General features: G+C 34.1%; 1 protein-coding gene across 1 annotated transcript in view; it reads right to left on the reverse strand.

The window, feature by feature from the left end:
• Positions 1-27,783, reverse strand: part of SHOC1 (shortage in chiasmata 1) — a 138,542-nt gene that overhangs the window by 13,771 nt on the left and 96,988 nt on the right. The window contains exons 18-25 of the mRNA XM_074206097.1: positions 24,859-24,931; positions 23,226-23,295; positions 20,916-21,100; positions 19,760-19,877; positions 19,355-19,466; positions 13,091-13,212; positions 11,739-11,832; positions 9-140 (exon numbers count right to left, since the gene is read on the reverse strand). Coding sequence (XP_074062198.1) covers positions 9-140; positions 11,739-11,832; positions 13,091-13,212; positions 19,355-19,466; positions 19,760-19,877; positions 20,916-21,100; positions 23,226-23,295; positions 24,859-24,931 — 906 coding nt within the window. The remainder of the gene's footprint in view (positions 1-8; positions 141-11,738; positions 11,833-13,090; positions 13,213-19,354; positions 19,467-19,759; positions 19,878-20,915; positions 21,101-23,225; positions 23,296-24,858; positions 24,932-27,783) is intronic.

The following is a 27,783-nucleotide window of genomic DNA, read 5'->3' on the forward strand; positions in this document are numbered from 1 at the left end:
AAATACACCTCAGATGGTGAAATTGAAAGCCAAGACTTGTCCAGCCATTCATGAGGATCTCTTCTAGAGGACATCAAGATGTGGTCAGCAATTTGACGAATTAGCTGTGCAGTTTCTTCTACTCCTGGCATAATAACAAGCTAAAAGAATTTTCCCATTTTAGACATCAGGTTATAAAGGGGAAAAAGTATCACATATTTTATTAGTTTTTAGTTAAAGAGAAAATAAGTAAACATGATATAATTCTTTAATGTTTCGAGTACAATGAAATGCATTAATCATAATTAATTTACATGACCTAGCTGATATACAAGTTATTTAATTTCTGAGGTATAATAATTTTTTCTTTCCATTTTCATTTTATGGAACCTCATTACCAGGCAATATAAAAATTGCATTTTTATATTTGGAACTTCCAAAGGAGGTAGATACTGCTATTATCTTCATTTTACAAATGAGGAAACTGAGGATTAGAAAACTTAAGAGAATTGTTCAGGATCATATAATTAATATCTAAGGCCAGATTCCAGCTTAGGTCTTCTGGTACCATTTCCACTGATCCACTCTGCCACCTAATCTCTTCAAATACTATTGCTGTACACTAATACAGATGACAAAAAGTCTGTTGTTCAGTCCTTTTTCAGTTGTGTCCTATTCTACATGACCCCATTGGGGTTTTCTTGGTAAAGCTAATAGAATAGTTTGCCATTTCCTTCTCTAGCTCATTTTACAGATGAAGAAACTGAGGGTTAAGGTTAAGTGACTTGCCCAAGGTCACATGGTTAGTAAATGAGACCAGATTTGAACTCATGAAGATGAGTCTTCCTGCACCCTATCACTGAGCCACCTAGCTGCACAACACATAAGTCTATGGATATGTTTAATACACAGAATCGATGGCTGATTTTAAATATAAAATTCAATATGTAAGTTTAAAAACCCAACAATGAATCACTTCTATCGTAAAATATCCCTTCCTGGAAGGAACTCACATTCTAATGAGGGTGATAGCATACAAACAACTTACATACAAGATATATACAGCAGCAATGAGAGTGGGGATCACCAGGAAAAGTCTCTTTTTTTCTTCTCCTTTTTTTAAGGTTTTTTTTTTGTAAGGCAATGGGGTTAAGTGGCTTACCCAAGGCCACACAGCTAAGTAATTATTAAGTGTCGGAGGCCAGATTTGAACTCAGTTACTCCTGACTCCAGGCCCGGTGCTCTATCCACTGCACCACCTAGCCTCCCCCCAGAAAAATGTCTCTTGCAAAAAATGGGATTTGAGCTGAGTCTTGAAGGAAGCCAGAGAAGGCAAGATGAAAAAGAAGGAAAAGAAAGGGAAACACATTAAGTGTACTCACTATTAATATAACACTTAGGCACTGTGCCAAGAACTTTATAAACATTATTTCATATCATCCACACAACAACCCTGGGATAATGTGCTATTACTTATCCCCATTTTGCAGTTGAGGAAACTGAGGCAGACAGAGGTTAAGTGAATTGAGCAGTCTCATAATTTATTAGTGTCTAAGGCTGGATTTGAACTCAGGTTCCTAACTCTAAGACCAGTACTTCTTCCAGTAAGCTAACTGAAGTGGTGGGGGGGGGGGGGGGGGACACAAAGAGAAAGAGAGAGCATTCCAATTCTAGGAGACAGTCTATACAAAAACCCAGCTTCTGGAAATAGAGTATCATGTGTGACAAACAGCAAGCAGGTCAATGAAAGGAATGAAATCTAAGATAAGAAATGTTGGAAAGGACCAGGATGTAATGGACTTTATATCTGATCCTCAAGCTATATGAGAGACACTGGTATTTCCTGGATAGTAGCTTCCCATGGCCAGCCTTATGCTTTGGGAAGATCTCTGGTAGCAGAGTGGGAAATGGATTAGTGTGGGGAGGAACTTGCGGCAATAGAACAGGTGAGAGGTAACAAAGGCCTTTGCTAGGGTGGTGGGTATGAGAGAATAAAGGGAAATATATGAAAGATGCTGTGAATGTAAAGATGTGACAACAAATTAGCTATTTGGACTGTGAATGAGGAGTTGAGGATGACATAGAAATTTTTAAGTCAGGGTGAATAGGAAAGTATTTTTCTTTACAGCAAAATTTATAATTATCTTATAGAGTTCAGCTTTGTAAACACATTAAGACCAAAGTCTTAAAAAATTACAGTTCTGAGTCTCACCACATTTAGACATGTAGAAGTTGGAGGTTCTCCCTTCAGGTTGTGTCATAATATTAACAAATATAAGTGAATCTAGAAGGGGGGGCAATTAGGATCTTAGAATCTTGCTCTTTGGGGAGCAGATGAATTATGTTTTAGCCTAATAAATAGAAAATTTAACAGGAAAGGGCTACCTATCTTCAAACATTTGTGGAAGGATGAGACCTGTTCAGATTGGTACCTGAAAGAGTACCTATAATCAGTGGGGAGGCAAATTTCTGATTCATCTAATGTGTGCTCCCTGGTCTTCACTCTCAGAGCCAGGCCATTTATATCTCCTCTTCAAAGTTCTAGGGAGTAAAAAACTCTTGGAAGACTGCATTGGGGTGGAGTAGGGTATGTGAGTCTAATTTCTCTATCTCCAACAACTCAAGACCCTACTGGTTATGTCTCCTCTTTGTTATAGAACCTTGACTTATGCCCCAGTCCCATTTAATCACTAACCTTGATGACTCTAACAAGAACAAAGCATAAATATGCCCCATCAATACCTTGGGGGAATACTCAACTCTGTACCACTTGGTCTCTGGGGGAGTGGGCTCAGTACTTAGCTCAGAGATCCTGTATTACCGGTCCCATCAAGTTCACCTCTAAACAGTGGTGCTGTTAGATGAGTCTTCTCAGCTCTTGTTGGACTAGTATATGAAAATCATTCCCAATGGTAACTCCTTGCTCTTCAAGGAGTTAACCAAAACCCTACAATTCCAAGATGCTGAGAATTCCTATGGACCTTTCTAATTGACAAGGTCAGAGGCTCCATTTCCATTACCAATCACTAAAAGTCAGAGTCTCTGGAATCCCCCAGGCCAAAAGCTGACTCTGAAAACTTTTTTGGAGAAAGACTTTATTGTCAATCCAAGAGCCTCCTTTTCAATGTGACTAGCAAACCAGAACCAGTTACAGAATGTTCACTCATGCTCCTCAGTCTCTCCAAGGTTCCTCTTTACACACCATCATCATTCTCCTTGAAGCACATTCCCTGGCATTCTGAACATTCTCCCATTACTTTAACATAAACTTCTAATAATCAGAGCTGTACAAAAAATGGAATAGACTGCCAAAAGAGGTAATGAATTCTGTAGTAGGTAGTGATTACTGTGGGCCATTATATTTAAATAAGAAAATTTATAAAGAATGTTATAGTTATGATTCATAATTTGGGTAAGGTTCAGAATAAATGACCAAATTCTAATGACCCAGTTCTAATATCCTACCAATCTACTGTTAGCAATCTAATTTTTTCTGAGGGGGGGAAAAACATTAATACTTCCTCAAGCATAAAAAAAGTACCATTACTTTGTACTGTTACATTCTAAGGTAAGTCAGCTTTGTTCAATTTAACTATTCAAGGGGCAGCTAGGTGGTGCAGTGGATAGAGTACCAGCCCTGGAGTCAGGAGTACCTGAGTTCAAATCCAACCTCAGACACTTAATAATTACCTAGCTGTGTGGCCTTGGGCAAGCCACTTAACCCCATTGCCTTGCAAAAACTAAAAAACAAAAACAACCAAAAAACCCTAAAAAAAATTAACTATTCAATATAATCTAGGACTAAATCAGTATTCGACCTTCTCTCTAATGATAAAATATCAATTAGACATGGAAATATAGTGAACCCATTTTCAACTTGGAAAACTGGTCTATGTTTGTTTGAAATGGAAATCATAGATTAACAACAATTATTCTTCTATAATATCTTGACTTTTTTGAAATTAATCTAATTATATGTAAAGATAGTTTTCAACATACATTTTTGTTGAGTTTTCTCCCTCCTATCCTTCCCTCTCCCACTCTAAAACAGCAAGTAATTTGATGCAGGTTAAATATTTGCAAGTATATAACACATATTTCCATATGACAGTCATGCAATACAAGAAAAATCAGAACAAAAGGGAAAAAACCCCAATAAAGAAAAAACAGAAAAAAATTTAAAAGTGAAAATGTTTTTATCTTCAATCAGACTCCATAGTCTTTTCTCTAGATGTGGATGTCATTTTCCATCACAATTCTTTTAGAATTGCTTTTGATCATTATATTACTGAGAAGTGCTAAAGTTTATTATTACACAATGTTGCTGTTACTATGTACAACATTCTCCTGGTTCTGCTCACTTCAGTTTATATAAATCTTTCCTGGTTTTTCTAAAAACTACCTGTTCATCATTTCTGACAGAACAATAGTATTCATTACATTCATATATTACAACTTTTTCAGCCATTCCTCAACTGATGGGTGTTCCCTCAATTTCCAATTCTTTGCTACCACAAAAGAGCTGTTATGAATATTTTTGTATATGTGGGTCTTTCCCAGTTTTTTATGATCTCTTTGGGATACAGGCTTAGTAATGGTATTGCTAGCTTCAAAGGGTAGGCAGTTTTATAGCCCTTTGGGTATGATTCCAATTTGCTGTCTAGAATGATTGTATCAGTTCACAATTCTACCAAGAGTACATTAGTATCATAGTTTTATATTCCCTCCAATATTGATCATTTCCATTTTCTATTATATTAGCCAATCTGAGAGATGTAAATGGTATCTTGAAGTTGTTTTAATTTGTACTTCTCTAATTAGTTGTGATTAAGATCATTTTTATATCTATAGATAGTTTCAATTTCATCTGAAAACTGCTTGTTCATATCCTTCATCTATTTATTAATTAATTAATTTATAATGACTCAGATTTCTAAGTATTTTAGAAATGAGATCATTGTCAGAAACACTGGCAGCAAAATTACTTCCCAGAGTTCTTTTTTTTCTTTCTAATTTTAGTTTTATTTGTGTAAAATAGTTTCAATTTAATGTAATCATAATTATTCACCTTGTATTCATAATGTTCTCTATTTTTTATTTGGTCATAAATTCTTCTTTCTATGATCTGAGAGGTAAATGACATCTTGTTCTTCTAATTGGCTTATGCTATCATCCTTTATGTCTAAATCATGTATACCTTTTGACCTTGAAACAATAGTTATTCTTCTTATTATATCTGAATATGACTGGAGAGATAGACCAGCTGATCATGTAATGAGAGTGAGGAATAATTGTTAGGTAGTCCTTATGTTCTATTGGTAGTAGTACATTTGGAAATTAATGTAAATTAAGAGATAATAATTTGAACATGATAAATTTATTATTAGGCTACAAAGAACCAATGAATTGGATCAATGATCTCTTTAAATGACCAAAGACCCTTAGGCAAGGTTCACCAGCCTTGAATTTTGGGAAGTACATGAGAACAAAGAATAGGAAGCATAAAACAATATAATTGTTTACAAAGTCTGAAATATCATAGAAGATAAAAAACATTATGATTGGTTGGAGGTCTGGAATATAGAGTTAGCATAACCTTTCCTTCTGTCTTGTTGCTAAGGAAAGCTCTTTGGTAATGTTCATCTGCATGTTTAGTTATAACCATAGTGATAACAGTCCACACTTTCCTGAAGCATGTACAGCATTGCAGAGATAACAGACTTATTAGTACCTATCTGAATCTTACAGATCTCCCTGAATTATACATGAGCATTATGTAGAGACAATCTGTTTCTTTAAATTAAGGTCTGTTATGGGACAGTTCAGTTCAGAGAGGAAAGCTGAACTTATTTTTTTGCAAGGTGAAGGGGTTAAGTGATTTGCCCAAGGTCACATGGCTAGGTAACTATTAAGTGTCTGAGGCCAAATTTGAACTCAGGTCCTTATGACTTCAGGGTCAATGCTCTATCCATTGTGCCACCTAGCTTCCTTGAAAGCTGACCTTCTGAACTTAATTCAGTCAAAGAAACTTGGTTTTTATGAAATTTTACAGCATAATGGGGATGTTATAGAATAGAATTAATTATGGAATAAGGATCAATTTGATTTTCTCAGTAGCCACATAATTACAAAAGAGCTAGAGGAGGGCTCCTAACATATTAGGTGGATCTGCAGTGAAGGATTTCTAAGTGAACACAGATAAGAGTGGCAGAATTTATAATAACAGCAACAACAACAACAACAATAATAATGTTTGTCTTTCATTTTCAAAGAAGACCACAACATGAGGGAAGTCATGCTATGACAAGTATGTGAATTGAATGGGACAGATTATCCAAACTGATACAATGAAGCACCAAAATATTATATCCATTACAGAAACAAGCCAAATAAAAATTCAATTAATTCATAAAGCAGTTTAGAATGCTTTCTTCAATAGATATTTTAAAATCATTTGACAGAGAATAATTTAGGAGTCTTTTCTCTTTTTTTCTTGCAACTGCAGAAGACCTGCAATTGTTTCTCAGTTTTGTGGTATAATACTTCCTTTTTAACCCTTGACTTTCCATGCTTACCATGCTCCTCACTGACCTACTAAAGCACCTCACCTCAAGGCATTCTACTGAACGCTACAGTCAGAAGAACAATCACAAGTATTCATTGGTTACAATTTTAATTTTTTCTGAACTCACAGAAATAGTTCAACATAAAGATGAATATATCAAAGAATCACAATACAAAAAAGCTAAAATGGGGCCTCAGAGACCAAGTTCAACCTGTACTTGACCAAGAATCCCTTCTATAACATCCCCAGCAAGTGATAATCTACATATACTTGAAATTGACCAATGAAAGGGAATCTAATACCTTCTGAGCCACATATTATTGACTCACACTAAACTTGCTGTCTATTTTAGTATACTATTTTTTCAAAAGTACTATGTTTATCCAATTTTCCTTGATCCTGTAATTGCAATTTTGATTTTTTAAAAAAAATCCAAATGTAGAACTTTATTCATTTATTGGACAGACATCTATTAAATATATAGTATGTATATAGTACTATGTTGTAGCTGAGAATATAAAAAACCAAAATAGTTCTTACTCTCAAAGAATGTCTATTTACATTTATTCCTGTTGAATTGAATCATCTTATTTGATTAAGTCTATCATTTTAGTCTGCTGAAAGCTTTCTGGAGTGGATTTTATCAATTAATATGCTAGTTATCCTTCTGCAAATTTGAAAAGAGTGCTTTCTGTGCCTTCATCTAAGTTACTCATAAGAAAAAGTTGAAAAGTGAAGGGCAAAGATCCAATAGCTGAAGTTTCACTAGTCTTTCCTCAAACTGACATCTATACATTGATAACCAATCTTTGTTTCAGTCAGCTACTTGCTCTATCAATTTAGCTGTACTATCATTCTAGCCCCTATCTCTTTATCTTTTCTACAAGTAGAAGACTTGGGTCAAATGTTTTGTCAAAATCTAAGTATACTATATCTATAGATGTACCTTGATTTTCTGGCTGATTTATCTCATCAGAAAAGGAAATGAAAGTAGTATAGGATGACTTGTTCTTATTGAAGCCACACATCCTTTTAACTTTTACTATTTCTCTTTTCACATATGATATTCCATTTCCTGCCTCCATGACTTTGCCCATACTTGGAATTATTCTTCTCAAGATATTGTCCATCTTTGCTGGACAATATCAATCCATTAGTCTTCTGGGTTCAATTTTTCACAGGTGGCTGAAATATTTTTCTACTTTCAGCTACTGGTTTAGCTGGATCATCATAATTTTTTCAGCTGAAATACTACAGAACTCTTTCACTGTGGTCAGTGGCTTTTGGTTTAGAATTAGAAGGGCAGGAAACAGGAGTTTTGCTTACCAACTTGACAAATTCTTCCTGTATCAAGTCTCTTCCCTCCTTAAGCCACTCCATGTTATCTTACTTTCAATTCAGTTTCACTTTCCATACTCTATTGAGAATCTTATATAGATAAGTATCAAAGAATAAAAGTATGAATGAAGTCTAAAACTGCAGCATTGTTCAAGATCTTTTAAAGATCACGTAGAGTGTGGCTTGGTAGTCATATCTACCACTTCTTTTGCCATGTTAAAGTTTATTCAGGCCTGGTGATTTGAATTCATTTAGGACACTTAAATGCACTTCTGTCATCTCTTCACTCAACTTGGATTTACAATTCTTATAAAACTTGGATTTACAATTCTTATAACTATCTTTGTTTTTATTCTTTTCAATTCAAAGATGGTTCTCCTTAGAAGGTAATACAGAAGCAAAATATGTTGAGCAGGGGGCACCTAGGTGGTATAGTGGTTAGAACACTGGCCCTGGAGTCAGGAAGACCTGAGTTCAAATTCGACCTCAGACACTTAATAATTGCTTGGCTGTGTGACCTTGGACAAGTCACTTAATCCAATTGCCTTAAATAAAAATTTAAAAAAATATATGTTGAACAGTTCACCCTTTTCACTTCTCATCCTGTATAATCATCTTCTTCATCCAGAATGTACGTGGTCTTACCCTATTTTGGAACATACTATTCTTCTCCAATCTCTTTTGGCATCTTTGCATGATTCATCAACTTCAGAATACTCTGGCTGTATTAGATGTGATACAAGTCTTATAAACCTATGCTACTCTTTTGACTTCAGCTTTTGTTACTTGCTCTTGTTTATATTTTCTCTGTATCCTTTTAAATCTGTATGTCAATCAGTGTTCAAATCAATCTCTTTAGTAAGTTCCTCTTTAAAATAAATTTTGCTTGTGTTTTTGTAATTTTCATTCTTAACAACTTCCTTTTAGTCATGCCTTTCACTTTCATTAATAGACCACTGGATCTTGGCTGTTCTTTTTCCTGATCCTTTTGATATTTACTTTCCTAAAATATAGTGTACATATTAAAAAGTGCATGACTTTCATTCAGTAGTGGGACAGATACTTTGCCTTCAGTTCTCCTGTTGTTTCTGCTTCAGAAACCATTTCTTCCTCATTGGACAAAATCATCTCTAGATTAGCAATTCTATTGGTCATTACAAATACCTTTAGTAATAATAAAATTATTATTAGGGAAAGTTACAAATTGATTAACAGAGAGGATGATATTTGAAAGACCCTATCACTATTATTTCAGGCTTATGACATTTCTGTTCTCCTTGTCTAATTCATCCTTCTTTCCAAATGGTCTATAGTATATACTTACATTATTTCTTGTTTCTACCTTTACTGATATCAATGCATTTCTAATGAGAAAAATGATCATTAATAACCAATGATTTCAGGAGATTCAGAGTCCTCTCCCTTTTCATATATCCTCATTTAAAAACTCAACATCTGAAAGATAGGATGATAGCAGATAGGATTACCTTTCTCCTCAATCTAGATGTTGCTATCCCACCCAGATTTACAAGAAATTCAATCTAAAGTGAAACTCCTGGCCTACTAAGGGCTAGGACTATGGGACATGGGTGGGGGAAGAGCTCCTTTGTTTAGATTCTCCTGAGGCAAGGGGTGATTCCCCTTGTTCCTCATTAGAAAAGGTGATGATGCTGTATGCTTCATTTTCTAAGAAGATCATGACATCAGGGAAGTGATGCCAAGACATGTACATGGATTGGATTTGGGGGGGGGCACTGAGTTAAGTCACCAGTCTCACTTTCACCTCTAGTTATTTGGGTCGGTCCACTTGGAAGTTATGGATCAGGACATCTGGAAATGGCCCTGGATGCTAGTAAGTGTCAAGTGTCTGAGGTCACATTTGAACTTCTGTCCTCCTAATTACAAGGCCAGTATTCTATCCACTATCACCTAGCTGCCCTAGGACATTTCTAGTCATCCTGATTCATATCTGACCATTGGATCCAGATGCTCTGGAGGAGAAAGTGGGCTGGTGACTTAGCACAGCACCCACTCCCTGATGTCATGGTTTTCTTTGAGAATGAAGGACAAAACATCATCATTAGAAAAGGTTCATCTCTCATTATATTATTCATTCTCTCATTAATTTTTAACCAGAGTTGATTGCTATTCTCAGGAACACTCACTCTTCCAAGGACATATAAACTTTGAGCCCACCACTATGATTCGTCTTGCTCTAAGAGAGTGATCATTCCTTCCATTAATAAGATGACTAAGGGGTGGCTAGGTGGCACAGTGGTCCTGGAGTCAGGAGGACCTGAGTTCAAATCTGACCTCAGACACTTAATAACTGCCTAGCTGTGTGGCTTTGGGCAAACCACTTAACCCCATTTGCCTTGAAAAAAAAAATAAATAAAATGGCTAATTATCCAGAAATTACATCTCTCAAATTTTTTAAACAATACACTGCCGGGTTTCTTTCTTTAAGTTTCTAGATTTCCTCACATGAATAAGAATTTATAATCTAGGGTCAGATTCAAACTCAAATCCTGGTGATACCTGAGATCAAATTTGCTTCTTTGCATTACTATCTTCAGTTAACCTTATTTGTTGCCCATATTTTGAGCAACTGTGCATAGACTGATATTTGAGACCATGGGTTTTAATGCTGGATCTCTTCTTGGTAAACTCTTTTGCTATTCTTTCAATTATGTTGTACATGTCACTAACTATAGTATCAGGTTTATTAGCTCTAAGGGGAGCAGTGTATCTCTTCAATTTCCCTTTGTGGTTTTTGATAAAAGTCATAAGACTCTAGTAAAGAATATTTTTATAAATCCTTGTAATCCCTAATATAGTAAGCTATTTATTATTCTAATAAAAAACCATTCTCAAACATCAATGTTCCAATGGGGCGTCTGCTCTCATGAACATTTTCTGCTATAATTTGCATTTCTTGCAAGTTCAGCAAGAATGTCTTATTTCTAAGTAAAATATGAAACACAGATATGGCATATTGGGAAGATTATCTACACATATGATTATCAAACACGCACCTGGAGCAATCTTTAGACTAGCACTATTTTTTAAATCAGGTTTAATTTTATCATCAGCTAAATTCCAATATATTTTGATTATGAGCAAGCTAATAAACTGTCATGAAAATTAGAATTTAGACACCTAGATGACCAGGTGCCTACTGATCAAGGACAGGCTCCTTACTATTTTGTGACCTCAGGGAAATTTCATCATCCTTTTGGTGGTACTTACTTGAATGAACTTCAGTTTGTCCAAATCTATAAATGAGGGGACTGTACTAAACAATTTTAGATTCCTTCCCACTAAACAATTTTAGATTCTTTCCCATTCAAAATGTGAAACTGATGGATTGGCTGACTCACCTCAGGCCTTCAGTGATCAGTAACAAATTAAGCTTTTTATGTTCACAAGTTTTTTAACAACAGGATGATAAACTGTCAACTTTTATTTACAAAAGATTATTCAATGAATTTTCTTTGGATTCTAGTTTTGTTTTGTTTTTTTTAACTTTTAAAATCTATAGTGGATCATGTAGTACAGTAGAAAGAACACTTAACATTTAGAGTTAGAAGACTTGGGTTCAAATCTCAGCTCCACTATTGCTATCTCTGAGATGCTGGGCAAGTCACTATACCTCCCCAAGGTTATAGTTTTCATCTGCAAAGTGAGAGCTTTGGAACCTAAAATTCCTTTCAGTTAATAGGATCATAGACTTAAAAATCTAATCTCATAATCTTTTAATCCTTATTTTCAGTGATTATATGGGATTTTGTAGCATTTTCATTTATGAACAATGTATATAAAACATCAAATAACCAAAAAAAAATCAAAGAAACACCTTCACTTCCAGTTCTTCAGATTTCAACCCAAATGGAATCAAAGCTGCATAGACCAGTGCTAGATGGTGAAGTATTTTTCCTGTAAGGCAGTACCTAAAATAGAGCTCTGTTATTGTATTGATACTCATTTCTCACCCAAATATAATTGTCAAAACATGGAGGAAAACATTTTTTCATAATATAATATTACTGAGGAAATATTAAAAATAGTATCTGAAATTAATTCTAATCTACCTAATCTGAGCTTTCTATGAGGAATCTCACATATTTCTCCAGCATTATTTTCCTAGTCTGAAGGGGGTCTGTAAAACAATAATTCAATAAGCATCTTCTTAAATCCTGCTACTTATAACAAATATAGATATGGGTCTTGCTGGGAGAGCATATCAAAGATGGGATCTCTTTCCCAATTTGTATTTCTCTATGCCTCTGTCTATATATGTGGTTGAATTAATGGAGGGGGGTGGCAAAAAAGGAAAAGGGGAAGAAGGAAAGGAGAAAGGGGGAGGTAGAGAAAAGGAAGTGGAGAAAAAGAGAAGGGGAAGATAGAGAAAGAAGGAGGAGAGAGAAAGAGAAGAAGGCAGGGGAAATCAAGACAGGAGAAAGAAGAGGGACAAAGACAGAAAGACAGAAACAGAGAGAGCTATGGAGAGGGAGAGAAGTTAAATGATCTACTTGAAGTCAAATACTACGTAGGAAGTAGAATTTTTGCCACCATCATCCAATAAGTTAGCATATTGGGAGAGATAAGAGACTACAAAAAAAATTAGTTGGAGAAAAATCACAGTTAAGGTCAGTGAAGTCAAAACTCATTCTGATGTCAATACCCTCTCTCAAGATGAGCATCTAGACAGATTTCTAACACTTTAATTAAGCTTGAGGTCACACTACTATACACTGAAGTAAATGAGAAACCTTGTTGGATTGGTGAATAATTTGAAAATACTTTTGTTTTGGGGAAAAAATATAGAAAGTTAAAATAATTATAATGTTTTAAAATGAACTTTTATTAAAGTTACAGTTACTTAATATTGATTTACATCAAAATTAACCTAATAAGCAGGAAAAATCCCTTTTCTTGCCTTCTGAATCAGCACAGAAACAACCAGGCTCTGATAATCATGGCCCTGAACTACATGAAAAATGCAATGGAGAGATGAGAAATTATGTGAAAAATTTAATGGAAACAGCATGAATAAGTACAATTATTTCAAAGCCATCAATATTAGAGTAATAATAATAATGAACAATAACTTAAAGAAATATAACTTATTAATTTACCATATCCAATTAAACTTGTCAAAAAAATTACATTATAACATGTCAGCATATAAGGGAATTGTTTACCTACTCTGAATTCAGTCTTTCCTTGGAGTATAAAATGACCCAACAGGAGCTGTACTGGATTGATAATGCTATCAATTTCAAAATGAAGCTATCTGATGCCTTTTCACAATTCAACTCTTCCAGAGTCTACCAAAAGATAAACAAAACATAAAAAGTTCAGGAATTTGATTTTTTTTGAAAATTTTTGCAAAGGAATGGGGTTAAATGACTTGCCCAAGGTCACACAGCTAAGTAAGGATTAAATGTCTGAGGTCATCATTTGAACTCAGGTTCTCCTGACTCCAGGGCTGGTGCTCTATCCATCGCATCACCAAGCTGCCCTATTTGAATTTTTTTACCTAAATTATTGGCATTGCTTTAAGACTTGATGTAAAGAAAGGTATATAGACAAATCTTGGAACAATTAAAATTAAGATAGACTGAAGGACAAAGTTTTAAACACATCCACAAAGGTAAGATCCTGAATGGGGGGACAATTTTCTTTCATAATTTTGAGGAGTTGTTTATTCTTCATTTTCAAAGAGGGTCAATGACATCACAGGTGATGTCTTGACTTGTGGGTGAAATGGATTTAAGTGAGGCAGAGCTGCAAAAAAGTCATCAGCATTACTCTGTTTTCTAAAGTCATCAAACTTCTGTGGCAAGACAAATGTCAGGGGCTGGCCTAGGATGCAACAGATGACCTTGGTGTCTTTGATGTCTGACCAAGCTCTGAGCACTCCACAGTACCTGCTTCAGCTACCTTCATGGCCAATGGAACAAATTGTTCATGTTCTACCAGAATAAGTTTTCACATGTTTTGTGTAAACACTCCAATAATTCATGAACAGGTTTGAGGTCTATGGGTTACCCTCAAACAAGGTTAGCCCATCTACTGGCATGGTTTACTGTGGTGTAGCCACTGTAAATGATACAGCTTCTTATAGCCAGGAGTGAGAACTGAGTTCTAAGTGGACACCAGAGGTGAATGGGCATCCCTGAAGAGACTCTGAACAAGTCCCTAGAGTTGAGTAAGCACTAGAAGTGCTAGTCCTCCTTGAACACCCTATATATCCTATATTTTGGGGAATATAGAAAATAGGAAGGACTGCATCATAGATTAAAGAAAATATGATGGGATGGAAATTTGGGAATGAGAGCTAGCAATAATCTTTTCATTCCCTCCTATGATTTTGAAATGTTCATTGTTTGAGTCTACTTGCATCTTCAAGGACAGAGATAACAAACCAGACTTCCTTGGATAACAAATCAGATATCTTGAAGGACAGCTATTGATGGTGTAAAGATACTAGACCAGACTCCCTGGTGTCCACCTGCTTCCTTCAAGGGTAACAGATTTCCTTGGATCAAGAAGAGAACAGTGGTTATCAAGAGAATTGGATTTTTAAACTTCATTACACTCCTGAATTCTGAGCTTAGTTTTTAGAGACAAAGAACAATAATTTAGGTAGCAACAGGAAAAAAAATTAACTGTAAATAGGATCAATTAAAAACATATAAGAGCAACCTTATTATTTCAATCCCAATGAAATAATTAACATGGAGGCATTAGAAAAAAGATACATGAGCAGAAGTCTTCTCATTTTAGAAAATAGGGACTCATAGTCCAACTAGATCCTAGACTTTAAGAAAAGAGTTCTGCTGAAGTATATGGTTGGATTACTTCAGAAGATCTTTAGAAATTTTTCTGATGACCTGTGGGAAAATCTGTACCTTTGCATTTTAGAGGTGTAAAGGAAGCAGCAATCAATTGTCTTTCTTCAAAACTCTACTTGATGTACAGGGCAGTTAGGTGGAATACTGGATAAAGCAATGGCCTTGGATTCAGGAAGACAAGAGTTTGAATGTAGTTTCAGACACTTGTCACCTACTAGCTATGTGACCTTGGCCAATCCCTGATTGCCTCTCATCCAGGGTCATCTCCAGTCATCCTGATTCATATCTGGCCACTGGACCCAGATCACTCTGGAGGAGAAAGTGAGGCTGATAATTTAGTACAGCACCCCCTCCCTCAAATCCAGTTCATGTGTTTGTCATGGCATCACCTCCCTGATGTTGTGGTCTTCTTCAAAAATTAAGGACAAACATTATTATACTTGATGTCCTAGTACAATGGGAATTTGCTTAGGCTGCTTTGTGGAGTTAGTCTAACTTCAGATATCTGTCTATGAGCTAAGAAGTTTGGGGAGCCACACCCTACCCTACTAAAAACTCAGTTAAGAGGAAACAGTTTAGCAGAAGCTAGGTGCAGAAATGAAAACTAATTCTGTTAGAATCCCAGCAGATAGAAGAGAGAAGTATTATTATTAATTTTGGGATTAATCACAGGAAAGGAAATGTATCCAAGTCAGCATAAGGGTCAGTTAGGATTGGTGATTGTTGAAACTAGCATCTTTAGCTTTATAGAACTGTAAGGACTTGGGCATAAATACAGATTCATTTATTTATTTTTATTTATTTTTAGGTTTTTGCAAGGCAGATGGGGTTAAGTGGCTTGCCCAAGGCCACACAGCTAAGTAATTATTAGTCGTCTGAGGCCATATTTGAACTCAAGATACTCCTGACTCCAGGGATGGTGCTCTATCCACTGTACCACCTAGCCACCCCTATATACAGATTTTTTTTTAAATGAAGCCAACCCTTTTGAGGTGCTTTTTCTGGATTTTTTCCCCATTTTATATGACTAGATAGCCTAGACACAGTGTTAATATTGAAAAGAGGAAGGAGATTGTATTAATTTTTTTCCTAGGGGAAGTGGAATATATCTTGACTGTCTTTGAACACTTGAAAATTTTCCACATAAGTAAATTTTTTCCTAAGTCAATTGTAATCATCTCTCTGGACTTCATTTTCCTCATCTGCAAAGAGAATGCATATTATGATCAGGAAAACAAGGTTTGTTCAATAGAAGGAAAAGCATAAACCTAATAGACTATATTTTAACAGAAATAATAAAAATTGTGGCATTATATCAATAGATGCTGAAAAAGTTTTTGCTAAAATACAACTGCTTTTGTTAAAGAATCTTAAAGAATAAAGGAATAAATGAATCTTTGCTTAATATGGCAAATAGTAGTTACTTAAAATCTGTAACTAACATTATATGTAATGCAAAAAGCTTAAAGGTCTTTCTAATAATATAATGAATAAGACAAGGATATTCAATATCATCACTATTATTTGATATAGTTCTATAAATACTATGGTAATGATAAGTATAAGAAACTGAAAGAATAAGCATAGACAAAGAGAAAATAATTTTTTTTGGTGTGGAGGATAAGATGTAGAGTCTAGTCAGAGAATATTAAGATCAATTTTGTTTATACTAAAAAAAAAAGATAAAATTAAACAGAAAATAAGACAGCCTAAAAGTAAACAATGTAAATATATTGCTATATTTTCCCATCTAGACCAGTTTTACTGAAACATAACATTTTTCCACAAAAAAAGAAACAAACATAAACTTATTTAGTCTTCATAAGGAAGAGGATATTATTATCTACATTTTAAAGTTTAGGAAACTGAGGCAAGACAAAGATAAAATGATTTGCCCAGGGTTACACAGTAAGTCTGTGGCTGAATTTGAACTCAGATCTTCCTGATACTGGCCAGGTGTTTTATCTGCTGTGCCCAGAAGCCAAAATTTTTACTTCAAAATTTACAAATAAACGTATGCAACAGCCAGAGCCTTCCCAAAATGACTACCTCCTAAGTCTATTAAACTCAAGGGATAACTGACTATCTCAGACAGCTCATGGGCCCTCATTTTCATGGAATCTTTCTAACCAAGCCAGAATAAGAAGCTTAAAACAGAATAGAAGATGAATGACAAGGCTTCAGTCAAATATCAAATACTCTTATTATCCATTTCACAAAATCTCTTCCATGACTAGATTCTACTTCTCATCCATTTTCCCTGTATTATTAATAGAAAAGGAACATAAGCAGTTTATTCTTATTACAGAATTTCTGTTCCTTATACTGGCTTTTCTCTCTTTTTAAATTTTATTTATTTTTTAAATTATGGACTTAACAAATACTAAATAAAATGAACATTTTCATACATTAAGTAGAAGAAAAAAGATTGATTACATATGAAATTGTGAGTCTATGTACTGCTTACTTTTGCTTTTAAATATCTAATAAATTCAACATGTAACTTTCAAAGCCATTCTGCTTGTGTGACTCCTTTAAGTTTTTCTTTCATTTTTTTGTACATTTAAAATTTTTTAATGACTTTCTTTTTTTCCCTTTCTTTGTTTTGGAGCAACCCTATTTCAAGACCTCCTTTTCCTACCATATTTTTCTTGTATTTTATTAATGCATTTTGTCTTTACATCAGTCATTTCACTCCCCTCTACCCCTAGATTCAAAGAAAAACAATTAAAGGGGAAAAAAAATCACTGTATTAGTGATTGCATTTGACAAAGCATATATTATTTTTTTTGGCAAGACAATGGGGTTAAGCGACTTGCCCAAGGTCACACAGTTAGGTAATTAATTATTAGATGTCTAAGGCTGGATTTGAACTCAGATCTTCCTGACTCCAGGGTTGGTGGTCTATTCACTGCGCCTCCAGTTTATTTTCTTCACCATTACCTGAACAATCTTTCTAATATACTACTCTGCGCATGGCATTCCTCTATCTGAAAACTTTTAGTAGCTTTTCATTGTCTAAGGAACAGAGTATATTCTTCATGCTGGCACTACAGGATCTCTGCATTCTAAATCCCAGATTCCATTCCAGTTTGATTTCATATTCTCTTCCTTTAAGTACTTCTATATTCCAGTGGACCACAGGAGCCTGCTGCTCTGGTCCCTCTTTCTCACTCACTCTTCACTTTCCCTAGTTTCTGCCTTCTCTGTGGTTGGAAGGCCTGTCTTTCAGTCAGTGTCTTATTTAAAGTCTAGCTCAGGTGTTACCTTTTTCCAAGAAGTCCTATCAATTCTACTTCTTTGGCCTAGATGAACAGAATTGCTTTGGCCTTAATTTTTTTTCTATTTGTTCTCATTTCACTGTTCCTTCTATCATCGATATTTGTATACACTTGTCCTTCATCACATTGAAACCTCATTTAGAGCAATTCTGGGTTAGAGCAAATCAACATTTATTAAGCACCTACCATGTGTTAATGACTGTGCTAAGCTCTGGGGGATATAGAAAGAGGCAAAAAGACAATCCCTGCCTTCAAGGAGCTTACAGGCTAATGGGAGAGACAACATGCAAACAAATATATACAAACAAGTTCTATACAGGATAAATAGGAAATATAAAAAAAGAGAGGAAGCAGTGGAATTAAAGAGGAATAGGGAAATTTTCCTATAGAAGGTGGAATTTTAACTGAGACTTAGAGAAAGTCAGTGAGATCAGTAGTCAAGCAGAGTGGGGAGAACATTCCAAACATGGGAGGGAAATAGAGAAAATGCCCAGATCTTAGAGGTGAAGGGTCTTGTTTGTGGAACAGCCAGGATAACAGGTAATCAGGATAATCAGGATAATCAGGGAGCAAAGTGTAAGAAGACTAGAAAGGAAGGAGGGGGCCTCAGAGTTGAGGGGTTTAGAGCTATGTATGAAGGAGTACAGAATTCTGAGTAAAAGTAAGGGAGAGTCACCTGAGGCATTGTCCTATTGAAGGTGAACTGGACTGATATTCCCTGTGCCAGGTGATTTCTTCTGCTAGCCTGTTCTGGACCACCAAATGCACAAGGCCATTGCAGATGATCTCTCCCAAGACCTGCTTTTGCTCCCCTCCAACATAGCTATGTCCTCCTCTTGCTATTTTATGTATTTCCTATCTCCTCCTGGGAACTAGGAGGCCAAGTGAATCTGCTCTAGGTACTATCCAACTGCTAATTATGATTTTCCATAGATTTTCACATATTTTTGTTCAACTGAATTAAAATGATGCTAACTACAGATAGAATTGGAACATACAAGTTTCAATTCCATATTATTTTTCAATTTTTTATGTTTAGATATCAATTAATAAACATTATTAAAAACAACAACTGATACTCATATACACATACATCTCTGTATCTGTTCCCTTAAGAGAACTGACTTCTGTGAACTGAAAGCTAGATTCTTTTCAACTGAACCTAACTGGTAATACAAACACCTCCTTAATGATCTATTGCCCTTTTCTTTGAAATAGTCTTTCATGGTCTCAATGAAAAATCAATAAAGATACTATTATTAGACTTGAGAAACACAAAATATATTATTTTCTTTTTGATTAAGTTATTTCCTTATGCCACTTAATCTTACCTGAATAATTATGGCTGTACATTCATCAATTGTCACTACCACATAGTGATCTGTATCCCCAAACTGTTGTAAGGATTCACTGCAACATCTTTCCACTAAAGTTATATTGTAGCTACAAAAACATAAGTAATTTAGTCAAATAATGAAACTTTTAAAAAAAATTTAAGAAAACTTCTTTTGCTCCAGTGTACATTACATTGCCATTATCATATAATCACCATTTTTTCTAGTGATTTGGGGAACATATATTAGGATGGGAATAATTTTTTACCTTTCCATAAAGGAATATAAAATATTCCTTTATGTTGTTATGCAAGTTTTGAATTCAGAAGGATATTGTTACCTAAAACAGAGCATATCTAGCATATTTATACCTAAAATAAAATTAGGAAACCTGGGGCTTACTTTGATTCTAGTAGTTGAAGTATTTCTGGTGTGTTAATAAGTCCTTCAGATGTGAGAAACACATACGGGATTTGAATTTCCAAAAGAAAACCACCAAATCTGTCCAGTGAAGCATTTTCTAAGTAAAATAAAAAAAATTTACTTGTATGTATGTGTGTGTATGTGTGTGTGTGTGTATGTGTGTGTGTGTGTGTGTGTGTATATATATATATATATATGAATTTGTTATCTTTTGTTAAAACAGAAAAAAGACAAAGATTTGCTTCTGGATTATTCTTTTATTTAAAGAACATAAATATATTTATAGAATATTTTCCTTAGAAAATTAGAAGAGTAAACCTCTGAAGCCTTTTAAAATTTCTATTCTGAATTAGGAATACTTTTTAGCTCTTCTAATATATAAGAATACTATCATTCCAGACAGGGATAAATTTAGCTTTCACTGCTATGTATCAAAGAGCCTAAAGATGTCATTAAGGTGACCAGGTCTTTAGAATATTAGATTGAAATTCTCAACCTCAGCTCTGATCCCCATTTGTACTCAAAACCTTATGGAAAGTGAAGGAATAAGACAATCACTTGAGGCAAACTCCACAAGTAGATATAGTCTATGGTAGAAACTGAGTTCTGTATTTTGTAACTTACAGTGGGAAGTTGGGGTTCATAATGCCTTATTAAGGCATTCAATCCTTTAGTTTCAGGATATGGCCAACTTAACTAGGAATTACCAACGTAATAATTTGAGTTATTCATTGCTAAAGTAGGGAGGAGAAAAGTGACTGATTTTGGTTTAAGACCACTACCCAAATATTTGTGGATCATTATTCTTTAGTATCTATTAAATGTTCGTTGTCAACCATTTAATGAAGATCATTTAAAATAACATTACTTAAAAATGCATTAGCTACAAACTATATAAAAGAGCTCATTATCATAATCACAATTCATAATTTTAATTACAGACTTAATTGCATTAATTGATTGTTGGGAGCCTTAGTGGCACATTTGTTATACTTTTATTAGGCATTCCAGTGTTTATTACAACTTCATGTTAAGCAGTAAAACAGAAAAGATTTTTTAAAAAATATTTAGGATATAAATCAAATAAAAAATTTCTACCAGAATGGAGAAATTCTTAATTTGGGACTTATCTTACTTTTAAAAACTCCATCTGGGAGAACTGTCTTATAGGCCATGTAAGGGATATCCAATTGTTTACAATGCTCAGTCCAGCAAGAATTTTCTACATAATTATATTCCACCATGAATGAGAATTGAGTCCAAGGAAAGTCAGGTCCAATATGTCGATTATGTACAACCATGCAGGAACACTTCTTAAGGCTAGAAGAGCCAAGAAAACAGTATTAAAAATTTGTTTATCCTTGGATGGGTAAACTAAAATATATCCCATTGAGAATTCCAGCTTGATGATGGTAGAGGATCATGGTTTCTGTTTTTGTTTTAACCCCTAATTCCATGTGTTCACTAATTTAGGAAAAGCACCAGCACAATTTCTGTTTAATTTAATGTCCAATCTGTTCTTCCTCTTTTCCTACCACCTTAGATGCTTATGTTCCTACACCCTCACCCTGAGCAATGAAGCAAAGAACAGTAGCCTATTTTTATGTTCTGAAATGCAGAGAACCAATATTACTTGTTTTGTTTTCCCTCAAAACACTATCACTACCCAGCAGAAAAATCATAATTAGAAATTCTTCTACGATTGCCCAAAAATCTTATTCCTTTAAAACCGAAAATGTTGCTTTACAACTTTGGAAACACTATATCTACACTTATAGTGAATACATTAATTATAATTTTCTATTACTGCATTTTTAAAAATTTAAGACAATGGGGTTAAGTGACTTGCCCAAGGTCCTACAGCTAGGCAATTATTAAGTGACCAAGGCTAAATTTGAACTCAGATCCCCCGACTCCAGAGCCAGTGCCCTATCCATTGCACAACCTAGCTGCCCTTAGGTTGCTACTTTTGCAACTTACTAGCATAATTCTGAATTTTTAGCCATTACAAAATAAAATGTTTTTAGTTATAAAGTGTTTCCATTGTATTATCATGTATTTCCGTTTAGTTACTGGATCCTGACTATTATTAAAATGGTCATTGCTACCTGAGTTAAACATATATGTGTTTTGAATCATTTGTTGCAAATATACCCTATCTTTTATTCTTATTTAACTGTCATGAAGAAAAGCAGAACTAGTGAGTAAGTAGTTTTGCATAAATTAGCTTGTATTAGTGGCCCATTCATATATGACTTTCACATGGGAATTGTTTCTTCTATCAGCAAATGCCAATTGCTCATGTCAGAGAAAAAAGATTAAGAAAGGACTTTTAATTAGGCATTATCCTATCATTGGGAATTATATGCTTACCTGATGGTGCTCTGCCCAAAGGAATACAAATTTTGATTACTGAAATCTAGTAAGATATCTTAGAGTTTTCAGCCTAGATTTCCTTTTTATTGATATCTTTTGCTCTTATCTCACCTAAATGTCCAGCTCTTTGTGATCACAAAAAGTGCTTCTATTATGGAAACTTACTTTTTAATCTGTGATCTCCTTAGGCTTTGTTACCATATGGTAGAATATATAGGCCAAAGAAGTAATGATTTTTAATGCACTATATTATACAATTTCAAAAAGCTTTCCAAAATGAATATACTAATTCACAACTCCATCAACAATGCATTAGTGTACATATCTTTTCACAATCTTTCCAACATTGAGTATTTCTATTTTTGTCATCTTTGTAAATTTGCTAGGTATAAGATGGATAAATACAAGGTTGTTTTGATTTTCTTAATAAAAATAATGAGTTTTTGACTTTTATATAATTATTGATTTTCAATTTTCTTATTATTAGTAAGGATTCTTTCATATGGTTGTTAATAATTTACAATTCTTTTAAGAACTGTTTGTGATCTTTAATGAATTATTTATGTGGGAATGACTTTTGGTCTTAAACTAATCCTCTTTAATAGTTATTCTGATTTTTTTTTCATATTAATCAAAGTACTCCAAAAATTTTCTTTCATGAAAGATTAAAGCAATGAAAAGAGTAATTATATTAGTGATGAAAAACCCCCAAATTACTTAATTTTCAGGTATTCAACTCTGTGACTTTTTTAAGATTAAAAATAAGTTTTCTCTAATCATTTAATGTGTGGAAATATAACATAATGTCAGTTATATGGTAGTCAGATGGACCTGGTGTTAGGAAGACCTGCATTCAAATAAGGTCTCAGATACTTACTAGCTTTGTAACTTTGTACAAGTCTCTTAACCTCTTTTCACCTCAGTTTCCTCAATTATAAAATGAGGACAACAATAGCATCTATTTTCCTTTTGTACTTGAATATTTCAAAATCATTAGCCATAGGGTAATAGGGGTGAGGAGCAACCAATATTGATTGAAGAGTCAACTATCTATTAAAAAACGACTCACCCATTTAAAATATGACTGGATTCCAGTAAAGCTTTTCTTTTTTCAGGATATAAACAAATAGATTGTAAACCTGAGTTGGCAAAACAACAGAAAATAAACATTTTTCAATGATCTTAGTTTTATATACTTCTTTCTAAAATGACATAAATTGACTTGATCTAACAATCAAGGAATATATATATATATATATATATATATATATATATATATATATATACAATGCTATCTCAGAAAAGGGGCTTCATTGTGAGAGTTCAAATGATTTATAAAGGGGTTCAGGGTGTTTTGTTGTTACTGCTGTTTTTAACACTCACAATAGAAAATATTTTTGGCAGGTTATATATCTGGGGTAAATATATGTTTCAAAAAGGATATTCAGTTTTTACTTTTTTGAATATCAGGGAAATGAAAATACCTAATTTTAAGATATCCATATTAAATATCTAACCATAATGTGTAACTAAACCCATCTTATTAGAGAATAATGGTGAAATTTTTTTCCCCTTCAAATAAGAAGTTTGAATATAACTAACACCCAATTCTAGGTAACAACTTGCACTCAAGTTTAAGCTAAGTGAAGAAGCTGGTAGTCAAAGCTGGTAGTCAAGGGTTGAGAAGTAAATAAAAAGAGGGGAAGTACAAGACAGTGATGATAAATAGCTTTTTCAACTAGTTTGACTGAAAAAAAGTAGTAACAATGTAGGATGATATCTTTAGAAGAAGATAGGATCTAGTGAAGGTATGTTAAGGATAGGGGAATAGTGACCATGTTTGAAGCCAATAGGGAAGGAACTAGTAGATAGGAAGAGTTTGAAGATAAAAGAATGAGAACAGATGATTTAAGGGTAATCCACTAGATAAAATGGAAGAGGCTTGGATAAAGAGAAAAAAGGAGTAATTCATTATCAGAAAGTAGAGAAAATGAAGAGTAATTTGAGGAAGTTTTTTTTCTGAGATGGACAAAATACAATGAACAGACTCTTCCAGCTTATTTAATTATTTGCTTATTATTTATTTATTTGTTTATTTGCAATGCAATGGGGTTAAGTGACTTGCCCAAGGTCACAGAGCTAGGTAATTATTAAGAGTCTGAGGCTGGATTTGAATTCAGGTCTTCCTGACTCCAAAGGATGGTGCCCTATCTACTATGCCACCTTAGCTACCCCTCCTCCAGCTTATTTTATAGTTGAAGAAACTGAAGCCAACAGGATTAAATGACTTGCCCAGTCACACAGTTAGTAAATATCTGAAGTCAGATTTGAATTTAGAACTTCCTGACTCTAGAATCTAGTACTCTATTCATTGTGTCACCTAGCTGTAATTTCAATACATTTTACTTGAAGATAATGCCTAGATTACAGACTAGTTCTAGAACATAGGGAAACATGTTATTTATGCAATGTCTTGAACTTCTCTTTACTCCAAATATTTACTAGCTGTGCGACCCTGGGCATGTCACCTAACCTTATTTGCCTTAGTTTCTATCTTTCAAATGATCTGGAGAAGGAAGTGACAAATCACTCCAATATCTTTGCCAAGAAAACCCCAAATGGGGTCATGATGAATAGGACACAACTGAAATGAAGGAACAAAATTAAAATCAATTCAATAACAAAGAAAAAGAAATACTAACCTTTTATTTTACTAAGTATTTCAATAAGTAAACAATGTTCATCATCTGAGTCCATTCTTGTTATAATTAGCACCTGATCAAAGTAAAAATAATTTATTCACATGAATGAGAATTCCATTTTAAAGGACATTAAAATAACAAATTTCAACACAGTGCACTAACCTTAAGTAAATTTTGAATGTCAGTTCAACTCACCAGTACTTATTAAATATCTATTATACCAAGCACTTTGCTAGGTAATTATGAGATAAGGACAAAAACTAAGGACTTAACCTTTTCACCTCCAGAAGCAACCATCCTGTACCTTCACTTTCCTGGTGAGGACAGACCCGTACTGACTTAGTTCTAAAATGGACTGACTGAAGGCTTAATCAAATAGGTTGATGAACTGAGAAGCAAAGGTATATGAGGGGACATGAATACTTATACTGAAAGCTTCAGAAGTAAGGATAAGGTTTGACTTGGAGAAAAAGCTCTTTGTAAAGGGAGGGTAACTTGAGGACTAATAGATAACTACACTGGTTAGGATGATAAATCTGGATGGAAAGGAACTTTTTTTGTAGTGTTTGCAAGGTAGTGGGGTTAGGTGACTTGCCCAAGGTCACAGAGCTAGGTAATTCTTATGTGTCTGCAACTGGATTTGAACTCAGGTCCTCCTGACTCCAGGGCCAGTGCTCTATCTACTGTGCCACCTAGCTGACCCTGGAAAGGAACTTCTTGAAGAAGATGTTTCTGAGTGGTGACTATTCCTGATGTCAACTTTATTTTAAGGGTTCTATTTTATTCTTTATAGAGAAAAAATATTCAAGAAATATACTAGTTTATACATAAAATCAGTATATATAGTTTCTAGACTCCCTCCCCCCATCAATGAGTCTCTCATTTTCTATTTGAGACAATTTAACTGAAACATCAATTTTCCAGTTTCTTTGGTATCAATATTAATTTCCCTTACAAGTAATACATTTATAAATTATCTTTCACATATTAACATTAGATTTCATGATGAATGGACTGCAACAAGGATTGTTTATATAACAATCCCCATCGTATTAACTGAGAATATTATTTTAGATTATCTGTAATATAGCTTCAGATATTAATATGCATTATATATTTTAAAAGTTAGTGGCACAGTGAAGAAGGCATTGGAGTTGGTTTTGAGTTCTTGTCACTTACCATCTATGTTATTGGGCAAGTTACTGAAACTCTCTGGGTATCAATTTCTTCATTTGTAAAATGAGGGGGTTAGAAGGGATGGCTCTAAATCTATGACCCTATGATATTGTCCCACCACCCAAATTATATAAAGATGTTGCGTCCATAGGTTGCATCAGAATACCAAAGGAGTCCAAGACATAAAATGAGTTTAAGTGCCTCTGCTCTAGAGTCTAAGTCTTCATTCAAGATCTCCAGGAGATTTAATTTTCTCATCTGTAAAATGTGGGCTCTGAATTAGATGGTTTTTAATATGCCCTTCAGTTCTATCTAAGTTCTATAAATCTAAGTTAAGTCTTGGTCATTTTGTTTACAAAGCAATAGTGAAGTTTTTTTTAATAAGTGTTTCATATAAGAAATATGGTCAAATGTACCTATTTTTAAAATTATGTAAAGGTTTCTATCTCAAATAATTGGAATCAATTAATTGATATTATTTTTTATTCATATGACTCCTTTTCCTCTTTCTTTGATTCTTTGGCACACAGGCTCAGTAGTAATCTTTCTGAGAACTCACACCAAGGTCCTTTGTCATGAGTTCCTTCTTATCCTCCATTCTACTCCTCAGGATTACTGTTATCATCTCTTCTCTTCTCCAGTCACTTATCAAAGGAGTGGCCCTTTTCCTCACTAAAAGCAATCCTTCTGTTTGTGTCCTGATCCCATTCTTGCCTCAGTCAGCTACCCCTTCTTAGATATTTTTGAAACATCAAAAAATATTCAGATTGATTCAGTTGAACTGGGTTAAATTATTATTATTAAATTATTTTAGTGCAGTGTTTTATTGTTTGAAAACTAAATGGTATAACCAGTAAGTATTCACCAACATAGTCTATTAATCAAAACATCTCATTCCATAACCTTTCCAGAAAAGTATATAACTCTGTATCTTGTTGTTTCATTTATTTAGCTGCTGCTCATGATGATTATGATTTTGGATGTGTTAGCGTCACTAACATCAATGAGAAATCAAATAGAAAATTCCATTTAGTATGAGTTAAATGTTATTTGATATTATCTACAATTGCTATAGTTATCAATCAGGGAATTGTTAGAAGATATCTCCCATTATATAATTCTTATGATAATATCAGGTAGTATGAATGATTTTCCTGGCTGATAAACAAATTATCTTATTTACTGACAGTATTATCCTGACTACACAAAGTAGCTTGTACTTTGTACTTTGTAGCTTGTTGTGTAGAACATCCCAAAGATATTCTAGCTACGTCAAGGTCAAATTTCTCCTGTAACTACTTAACTTTCTGCATATGTTTTTGAAGTACAATTATTTAAATAAAATTTGTTAATAAAATGCATTATGGCTTTTATTATTTCAACCTACAGAAATCGAAGTTTCCTAGAGAATTGCAAACATATTTTGATACTAGGTTCCACGACTTTGGCTGAATTCTCAAGCATGTCTACAAAAATAAAGTTGAATGAATGAGCCTATCACAAATTTTTGTTTCAAAGTTCTAGCTAGTGTGAACCTAAATAGCCTGAAGTAATTTCCTTATATACCATGTGTATAAATGACCAATGAGAAGACTGAGGACAGCTCCTTAATGGAATATGAACAATTAAATGATCAGTTTGACAAGGATAAAGTTTAAAACTTTTCCTATGCTTTTGAAGACATCTCCTTAGGAAAGTGGTAGATAAATTTATTTAGTTGACTCATGAATTGAACATGACCACTGAAGA

The sequence above is a fragment of the Macrotis lagotis genome, chromosome X (assembly GCF_037893015.1).
Source record: "Macrotis lagotis isolate mMagLag1 chromosome X, bilby.v1.9.chrom.fasta, whole genome shotgun sequence".
NCBI lineage: Eukaryota > Metazoa > Chordata > Mammalia > Peramelemorphia > Peramelidae > Macrotis > Macrotis lagotis.